General features: G+C 57.0%; 2 protein-coding genes across 4 annotated transcripts in view; both read left to right on the top strand.

Moving 5' to 3' along the window:
* The window catches only part of Podxl2 (podocalyxin like 2), a 32,595-nt gene extending 30,383 nt beyond the window's left edge, over positions 1-2,212 (top strand). Inside the window, exons 6-7 of the mRNA XM_029478227.1 lie at positions 1,074-1,270; positions 1,801-2,212. Coding sequence (XP_029334087.1) covers positions 1,074-1,270; positions 1,801-2,010 — 407 coding nt within the window. The 3' untranslated portion in view covers positions 2,011-2,212. The remainder of the gene's footprint in view (positions 1-1,073; positions 1,271-1,800) is intronic.
* A 599-nt stretch (positions 2,213-2,811) lies between these two features.
* Positions 2,812-8,927, top strand: Abtb1 (ankyrin repeat and BTB domain containing 1). Of its 3 annotated transcripts, none has more exons than XM_021165164.2 (12): positions 2,812-3,028; positions 3,901-3,963; positions 4,036-4,091; positions 5,027-5,171; positions 5,308-5,467; positions 5,568-5,613; positions 5,837-5,953; positions 6,041-6,159; positions 6,319-6,417; positions 6,512-6,679; positions 8,080-8,280; positions 8,369-8,927. In XM_021165164.2, the coding sequence occupies exons 1-12, from the start codon at positions 2,973-2,975 to the stop codon at positions 8,573-8,575; spliced, it is 1,437 nt and encodes a 478-aa protein (XP_021020823.1). In that variant the 5' UTR covers positions 2,812-2,972; the 3' UTR covers positions 8,576-8,927. The 3 variants fall into 3 exon arrangements, with proteins under 3 accessions (XP_021020823.1, XP_021020824.1, XP_029334728.1); XM_021165165.2 differs by having other exon boundaries at positions 2,818-3,028; positions 3,901-3,928; XM_029478868.1 differs by lacking the exon at positions 4,036-4,091 and having other exon boundaries at positions 2,818-3,028.
* The last annotated feature ends 415 nt before the right edge of the window (positions 8,928-9,342 follow it).

The raw sequence follows: 9,342 nt of genomic DNA, 5'->3' as shown, positions 1-9,342 counted from the left end.
GGGGGGGGGGCAAGGTAGGCTCCGCCCCTACCAATGCTTCTCCAGGGGGAATCTGAGGTGTGGGGGGGATGCAGGAACTGGAAACAGCCCTCTATAGTTAGAGGTAGCACTGATCAGATGTGGTGGTCTGGCCCCTGCTGGGCTATGGAACACAAAGCTGGGGGTCTAGATAGCCCAGAGCTACCAGGGGCCTTGCCTGAGTGACTCCCAAAGCTCACATGGTGGAACTTTAGATCCCCAGCAGGAGCCAGAACACCACAGCCATCTCTAACTGTGGAGGGTTGTTTTCAGATCCTGACATCCCCCACCCCTCAGGTTCCCCTGCAGAAGCATTGGTAGGGGCGGGGCCTATCTTGTTCCCCCTCCTCCAGGTTCTTCGTGACCTCCAAATCTGGGCTCAGGAACACAGATGGACAGAGGGCACCTGCAAGGGTTCCACACAATGCAGGGAGGAGCTGGAGCCCAGCCCCTGCTTCAGAGCTCACTGATGGCACTCACCTTCCTCGGCTCCCTCCCTTCACCTGAGGCTGGACTGTAGGGAGCTTTCCCATTGGGAGGGAATCCAAGCCAGCCAGAGCAGCCTGTGATCTTACCACTGGGAAAGGGAAGAAGCTGGAGACCCCAGCTGTGGGCTGCAGTTGGCATCCCCACAGAGGTTCCAGGGTTGCGGGGCCTAGCATGGATGGCTAGGGTGACATTACCTTACCCCTAAAGATGAAGCTTGCTTCAGGCCTCTGACTTTGGTGAACTCAAGTCTCCCAGATGTCATGTTGCTTTGCGAAACTGATGGGGACAGGTGTGGGGCCCCATCTATTTGGGCCNTGACTGTCATCACGTCTCAGTGATGTTCAGGGCTAGAGCTGGTGCATTCAAAGTTGGGTTGGTGTAGAAACACAGTGAGGAAGTGAAGGGGCCAAGAATGTGGCCCCTGGGAGAGGCTTGGAAGTGTTCTTGGATGAACCAGTAGGGACAGAATGGTATGCCCCTCTATGCAGGTCCAGGCCCCAGGGCTGTCAGGGGCTCTAACTCACCCTTGGAATGTTAGCTCTTAGGACTTTCCTGATGCCTGGTCCCATACCCCCACCCTCAGATTGGCATCCAGAACTACTCCACCACCAGCAGCTGCCAGGCACGGGCCACCCAGGTGCGCAGTGACTACGGGACGCTCTTTGTAGTGCTGGTGATCATTGGTGTCATCTGCTTCATCATCATTGTGCTTGGCCTACTCTACAATTGTTGGCAGCGCCGGATGCCCAAGCTCAAACACGTGGTGAGTAGGCCAGGGAGGGGTTAGGACTGTAGGGCAGAGTGTGGCTAGTATCAGCCAGTGCTACCCAACAGCCTCACCTAGAAACCTGTACCAACTCAGTTGTGCTCAGTGCNTCCATCTACCTCTCTGAGCCTGGTCTTTGAGGAGATACACAGTGAGGGGGAGTTAAGTCTCACCAAGGGATCCCTCTTCTCCACCTCTTCCTAATCCCAGTGCCCCATTCTGCAAGGCTTGAGAGCAGCTGCTCCCCTCCAGTCCTAGAAGCCAAAGGTTCCTCCTGCAACCTGCACAAGAGAAAGGGGGCAGGCCCTGCTCATTCTGCCCTAGCTCGCGTGCTTTGAGTTTCGGGCTGTCTCGTGTATAATGCGCTGTTGGAAGGGATCAGGTGACATCAAGGGGGTCACAGGGTTTACCTGCAGAGGTTTAGGTTTGAGCTGCAGGCACTTGTATCCTGGGCCCCAAGGGAGTACCCTGGGGGCTTGGCGTGGCCAACCACTGTGCGCGCCTAGCGCTCTCTCCTGCTGCTGCAGTCGCACGGTGAGGAGCTGCGCTTCGTGGAGAACGGCTGCCACGACAATCCCACGCTGGACGTGGCCAGCGACAGCCAGTCGGAGATGCAGGAGAAGCAGCCCAGCCTGAACGGTGGGGCCATCAACGGCCCGAGCAGCTGGAGCGCGCTCATGGGCAGCAAACGCGACCCTGAGGACTCGGACGTGTTCGAGGAGGACACTCACCTGTGAGCGCCGGGCCACGGGCGCGAGACTGCCCGACGCCACGGCCCCGCGCCCCTCCCGGCCCTCCACGCGGGCCACTATGCTTCCCCACCGCAGCAGGCGACCGCGGCGCAGCTCCCACCCCGCCCCGCCCGGCCCCGAGCGCTTGCCCGAGGCCAGCGCGCTCCCCGCGCCGGGACTCCATTAAAGCCGCTAAGATGCGCGGGCCGCTCCGCCTCCATGTCTGTTTTTTTTTTTTTTTTCTTTTTTTGCCTCCCGAGGGCCGCACTCCCGGGAGTGGGTGGGATGGGCCTGGAGGAGTAGGTGGGGCAAGGGAGGCTGGCTGGGCGGGGCCAAGGACGGGTGGGCTGGGAATTCCATGGAGTTTGTGGGCGTAGTTAGGGATATGTGGGCGGAGTGTAGGGAGTATACGGTCATCTGGGTGGAATCCAGGCCGGGTGGGCTGAGCCTGAAGTAGGCAGGGAAAGGTCCTGGTGGGAGAGGCCTCGGCCTGATGGGCGGGACCTGAACCGAGCAAAACTCAGGACTGACAAGCGTTCTAAGCCTGTGGGAGGTGCTGTTTTCAGAACGGATCCCAAGTAATGTGGGTGGGGCCTGCAGCGAACTGCTCTTCCGGTGAAGCTCTTCTGAGGGGGCGGGGTCTTGGTAGTGAGCTATTCTTCGGGCGAGTGGGCGGAACCTGGGGGGAATTGAGTTGTCCTCTAGACGGGTGGGCGGGGTGAAGGCTAGAAGTCCCCAGAGGCTAAGTGGGCGTGGTTAAGGCTACTGGGTGCGGCCTTGGGGAGCGGCCTTCTGGATGAGAGGGCGGGGTTTGGGCCGGACGGTCCTCCGGGCGGCAGGCGCCGCTGCGGAGTCGCAGGCCGGCATAGCTAGGCCGTGCCCCGAGGGGCGGGGCGGTGAGTGTTTACATCCGGCCGGGCACAGACGACTCCCGAGCTCACTCGGCCGGGGGTCCAGCCTCTTTCGCCATGGACACCAGCGACCTGTTTGCCAGCTGCAGGAAGGGGGACGTGGGCCGTGTGCGGTGAGGACCTGAAGTGCAGGAGGCGGGCAGGCGTCCGCAGGGCTTATCGGACACGGGTGTGGGGTTGGGCGCCGTGGGGCTCCCGAAGCTGACCGAGTCAGGGAGATCGGGCTCTAGGTCCCTTATTTAGCTCGGTGCAGGGAAACGACTTCTCTCCGTGGAGGTTCCAAGAGACGCAGGCGCTGCTGGTGCAGCCAGTTACGAGCCTGGCGCCGAGACCGTGGTTTCCGTGGTCAGGCAGGGAAGAGAAGGATCCTGACCCTTTTCTTTGATAGACTCCTTTCTCCCATGGCCCTTCCTTCCAAGTCCCCTGGGCCTCAACAGAAGTGACCAAGCTGCAGCTCTCTCCGACACCAGATGCCACCTCAGAGTTAATGATTCGTCCCTCAATTTGAGTGCAGCTCTGAGAGTCCAGGTCTTGCCCTGATAGCCTCCTTGGACTGCCATGTCCCAGTGATCGCTTTCTGGTTCATNACCTCTTCTCATCAACATTTTATCAATTGTTATTTCCACTTCTTCCATAGATCTGTTCTGTTCCCCCACCCACGCCCCCAGTGCCTGCATCAGCTTTCTTCTGACTTCCCTGCCATTGGCTCCCCAGGCTGAATTAGGGGCCCCACCACCTTCTCTCTCCCAGATATTAAAAGACCAAATTCTCAGCCTTCTGAACCTGGGGCTTGACCTCTGTCCATGAAGCCATCACCCAACTCGCAGTTGCAGACCCTTGAAGACCTGTGTAGTCCCAGACCTTGCCCTTCTCAGAGGCATTCCCTAGCCCAGAGAGATGTGGGATGTGGCCTCCTTCCCCTTCCTGGTTGTCTCTCTCCCAGATGAGAAGCAATTCTGACCCAGGCTTTGAACTTCCTGCCCAGGTACCTGCTGGAGCAGCGAGACGTGGAGGTGAACGTGCGGGATAAGTGGGACAGCACCCCTTTGTGAGTGTGAGCGGTGGGGTAGCTGGGTGGGCAGGGTGGGCCTACCCTACTGACAGCTTCCCCCTTTCCTAGGTACTATGCCTGCCTCTGTGGGCATGAGGAGTTGGTGCGCTACCTGTTGGCTAATGGTGAGAGAGGGTCAGGGTCTGCCTGTAAGCTCTGAGACCTTGCTCCATGTTTGTATGCACCCTTGATTTCTTGTTAACTCCCTAAAGTCAACACATAGTACTCTCTAACTCTATCCACTTTCTCATGTTACCCTTGACACCCAGGCCAGTTCTGGGGCTGTCTCCTGTACTGTACCACCATTGGTCTGCTAAACTGACTCTCTGATCTCCATATTTGCAGGCAGGAGGATCTTTCCACAGCAAAGCTGATGGGAGTGTTGGGGATAAAAGCACGTGGGCATGGTGACCCACACCAGCAATTAAATTATTTTGAGAGAGAAAAGTCGAGACAGGGATTATCTTAAGTTCAAAGCTAGTCAGGGCTACATTGTGAGACCCACTCTGACCTCCTCTCGCTTTGCCTTCCTTGGGTCTCCCACCTGCTGGCTGCCCCACTAGACCTACCCATCTCCTACCTCAGGGTCTTCTCAGTTGCAGTACTTCCTGCTTAGACTGGAGTTTCTTCCTAGATCTGTGCATCTCCCGCTTCTTTCAAGTCCCTGTACTTAGCCACCGTACTTCACAGTCTCCCCACATGGCTGCCACTGCCATAGTCTCCCTTGGTTCTGTTTTGTAATAATGCCGGCTGTCATATAATAAACTACGCATGTGCTCCACTAGGTTCAGTTGGGGCAGGGATCTGCTAGTCACCAAGATGGCTATTTACAGGGCCAGCCCCTCAGTCTGGCCTTAACTGCATATAGTCCCATATTTACATGTGTATTCATGAGTATGCCTACATCTAAGTGCACAGATTGTATGCTCTGGCCTTCCCAAGGACTGAAGGGTTGCCTGGACCTCTGTGGCAAGGAAGGGCCTCTGTGGAGCTGGGGAGGCCAGAGATCTCCCCAGACTAGGNGTTCTCTTGACTCTGACTGATGAGCATTGCTTCATAGGAGCCCGCTGTGAGGCCAACACCTTTGATGGAGAGCGGTGTCTCTACGGAGCGCTAAGTGACCCTATTCGCCGTGCACTAAGAGACTACAAACAGGTCACTGCGTCCTGCAGGAGGCGGGATTATTATGACGATTTCCTGCAGCGGTGAGCTGGGGGTGGAGCTTGCAGCACTGCTGGGGTTGCTGGGCACTCTCAGTGGGTTCTGGTGGGTGGGTTTGCTGAGTGGTCTTGGTGCACCAGCAGTTGTCAGGATGATGCAACCTTTCCTGGCTTTTCCCAGGCTTCTGGAACAGGGCATCCACAGCGATGTGGTCTTTGTGGTACACGGAAAGCCGTTCCGGGCCCATCGCTGTATCCTCGGTGCTCGCAGTACCTACTTCGCCAACATGCTGGACACCAAGTGGAAGGGCAAGAGCGTCGTGGTTCTCAGGCACCCCCTGGTGTGTCCATCTGCCTTGGGAGAGAGTGCCAGCTTCTGGGAGAACAGATAGTTCATACTTGGTGGTAGTCTCTGACCTTCCCTTTCTACTCTGCCTGCAGATCAACCCGGTGGCCTTTGGGGCTCTACTGCAGTACCTGTATACAGGTGACTGACCGACCCCGTGGGCTGGGACAGCAGCACACCCAGGGTGGCCCAGAGCTGATGTCACCTTTGGGGAGGAGGAGTGTGCCCAGCATGACTTAACCTGTTTGGAGAGGACAGGTCCCATCTACAAATTGAGCAGGTCTTAGGTCCTTCCGGTTGAGAAAACCAAGGTATTGAGTAGGAGTCACTCTCAGGTCCTGACTCAGCCTCCTCAATNNCCCAGGCCGCTTGGACATCGGTGTGGAGCACGTGAGTGACTGTGAGCGCCTGGCCAAGCAGTGCCAGCTGTGGGACCTGCTGGATGACCTGGAGGCTAAGTGCGAGAAGGTGTCTGAATTTGGTGTGTACAGGGTCTCAGTCCAAGGTCTTGGGTTACCGCCTGCAGCTCTGGTCCACCTCTCTAAGTCCCTGCCGTCTTCTCCCCCAGTGGCTTCCAAGCCTGGCACGTGTGTGAAGGTGCTGACTATTGAACCTCCTCCAGCAGATCCCCGGTTACGGGCAGATATGGCCCTGCTAGCTGACTGTGCCCTGCCATCTGAGCTGCGGGTACTGAAGGGCATGCCGGCCTGGTGGGCATGATGGGTGTCTAGGGATGGGGCTGTGAGGGGCAGGTTCCACAGAGCTGGGTTCCCTTCCTAGGCCAACCTAGAATCTACTTCCCTTTCGTGAACGGCTTTGCTCTGAGTGGTCTCTTTCCTATACCAGGGTGACCTTGGAGAGCTGCCCTTCCCATGTCCCGATGGCTTCAGCAGCTGCCCCGATATCTGCTTCCGAGTGGCTGACTCCAGCTTCCTCTGCCACAAGGTACCTGTCCCACCCCTGGCCGCGCTGCTCAAGCCCTGGGCTGGCCCCCTGGAGCAGATTTGAGCCCTGGTCTTTTGTGACCTTGCTTCCTCAGGCTTTCTTCTGTGGCCGCAGTGACTACTTCCGGGCCCTTCTGGATGACCACTTTCAAGAGAGTGAGGAGCCCGCAGCCTCTGGAGATCCCCCAGTTGTCACCCTGCATGACATCTCCCCGGACATCTTCATTCACGTGTTGTACTACGTATATAGTGACCACACCGAGGTGAAGTGTGGCGCCCAGCGGGAGGGCAGTGGTGAACGAGCCCTGGGCTGTCTGCCGTAGGGTTGTCACAGTTCTTGGGTCATTCCTGCACTTAGCTGTCCCAGAGTTCCTGAGCCAGGCCTGTGGGTGACTTTAGACAGTGCCAAAGGTTCCCTCTGTTGGTATGTGTTCATGGCAGTGCAGCAGGGCACTATACAGGAGAGAAGTGTGTTTTCCATTGGGTCTGAGGGGTGAGGTGGCTTGCTGGGGTCCCAGGTGTCCCTTTGTCTGGTTTTTCCAGGGCATTGCCACAAATCTTCCCTAGGAAGGTAATGTTTTAAGGCTGGTGGCCATATGGTATCGTCAGGGCTGTTCAGTCTCCAGGAAAGGTCCTTGTAGAAATGGTGGCCCTGACCCCCAGGCTATAGCTCCCCCATCCTCTTTGTTCTCTGCTACTGAGATGGAACTACAGGAATCTGCGTCCCTACATCATTTTCTGGTGACCCCAGTCCTGGCCGTCCGACTCCCACTAACCCGCCCCCTCTGTATTAGGCTTTGTCACTAGCCTTCCTTCTGTCACTTCCCCTCACTTCCTTTCTCATGGCCTGCCACTCATTCTGAGGTTAAGTCTGAAATTCTGTGTCGCAAGCTCTCTCTGGAAGAAGCTTGGTACCCCAAGAACATTTTTAATAGCTCAGAGTGTGGATTGGCCTCTGAACATTGTTAAACAGTAGATTAGTCTCTTAGGAGCTGTGTGATCTTAGGCAAGTTACATCCCTACTCTGTGTTTCCGTATATCCCCCCAGAAAATGGAGAATAGTATGTTTCCTTGAGTCTTGACAATATGACAAAATGAACAAAGAATAGTTAGGTGGCAGAGTGACATCCAGAAGTGTGGTGGCATAGTCCCTCTATCTTTTTTTTTCCCCTCTGCTCAGTCCCTAGGCTACCCAAGGTCTGAAGCTGGACCCTTGACCTTAGCCAAGGCCTAGCAGTCTCCTCCTCAAACTTGTGTGGTCTTTCACAGTGGAAGGAGCCATTCCCAAGCTGTGGGCTGGAATAGAAACCTCCAGCTCACTTTACTTTCTTTCAAGTCTTCCAAGGCTGGCATGAATCCTCTACAGATGAGGGGACTGAGATACAGAGGTGAAGGGACTTGCCTGGGACCCCACAGCTGGATGGGGAGAGCTTAGGTCTATGCCTGAGCCCACACTGCTTTTCCTGGAAAGGCCTGTAGCCCTAAGCACTGGACTGGGGCATGGAACCCCCCTCTCCTGAGCTGCTTCTGCCCCTTGCACCCCCAAAGACCTGGGCCAGGCTCCAGAGATGTGAGTCTCTTATATTTCCACCGGGGTTTCCTCCCTGGACCCTGGGAGCCCTTGATGATCCCTGGTGTCCTGTTGTCCCTTTTTGTGTCACAGCTGCCTCCTGAGTTGGCCTACGATGTTCTGAGTGTGGCTGACATGTACCTTCTGCCTGGCCTGAAGCGGCTGTGTGGCCGCAGCCTGGCCCAGCTGCTGGAGGAGGACAGTGTGGTGGGTGTTTGGCGCATAGCCAAGATGTTCCGGCTGGCCCGGCTGGAGGACCAGTGTACCGAGTATATGGCCAAGGTCATAGAGAAGGTGGGCAGGGGTGCAGAGAGGGGGAGCCTGAGAGGGTGGGATGAGCCCGCGCTGGGATGCAGCCTGTGCTGAGCCTGCTTCTCTGCAGCTGGTAGAGCGGGAGGATTTCGTGGAGGCCGTGCGGGAAGAGGCGGCAGCTGTAGCAGCCCGGCAGGAGACAGACTCCATCCCGCTCGTCGATGACATCCGCTTCCATGTGGCCAGCACGGTCCAGACCTACAGTGCCATTGAAGAGGCACAGCAGCGACTGCGGGCACTCGAGGACNTGCTCGTGTCCATTGGCTTGGACTGCTGAGCCCTTCCGTGGCCAGGGCAGCCATGGTGACAGGCATGCGCAGTGTGTGCACGCAGCAAAATGGCATTACAATGGGCAGAGGGGACTCACTGGGCTCCTGGGGACCTCACAGGATGTTCCTTGGGATGAGCCTCCTCCTCCAGTGCACAAGGAAGCCCCAAGATTTGGGGCAGGCACCACTCAGGGAAAACTGGGGTATGGTAGGCTTTGAACTTAGTCCCATCTCCCCCAGCGCCCTACCTGCTCCCTCCTGGTTCTCACCCAGCCCTGGCTTGCTTCAGCTATTTCCACATACAGGGCTGGACAGGACGTAGGGGGTGTGTGGCAATAAAGCTTGAATTCACTCTGGGGACCTGAGCCTGTTGTTGGGGTGCAGCTTGGGNGGGCAGGCTTTGGGGAGTGGAGCTGGTAAGGAGGGGAAGCTGGGGACTGTGGATAGGGGACGTGGGCATTCTTAGCGGGACACTTCATGGAGGGTGACCCAGAGGCTTGGAGAAGAGGTTCTCTGATCTGAGCCAGTAGGCCTGTATCCCTGCCACTTAACCATACCAGGTGTGACTCCATGGCCTAACTACAGAGACAGACAGAGGACTGTGGTATTCCCTGGATGCCTCAGGCCANTGGACCACACCCCTCCCCCACACTCCAGTAGAACTTTGCTTTGTCCCCAGTGCTAGACAGCTGTCAGTCTACATGTTATCCTGCAGTGCCATAGATCTCCCCACTTTTGTGTTTGTCATGTCCCAGAACTTTCTAGATTATTTTCC

Source organism: Mus caroli, chromosome 6 (genome assembly GCF_900094665.2).
Source record: "Mus caroli chromosome 6, CAROLI_EIJ_v1.1, whole genome shotgun sequence".
NCBI lineage: Eukaryota > Metazoa > Chordata > Mammalia > Rodentia > Muridae > Mus > Mus caroli.
This window is presented reverse-complemented; position numbering and strand designations above follow the sequence as displayed.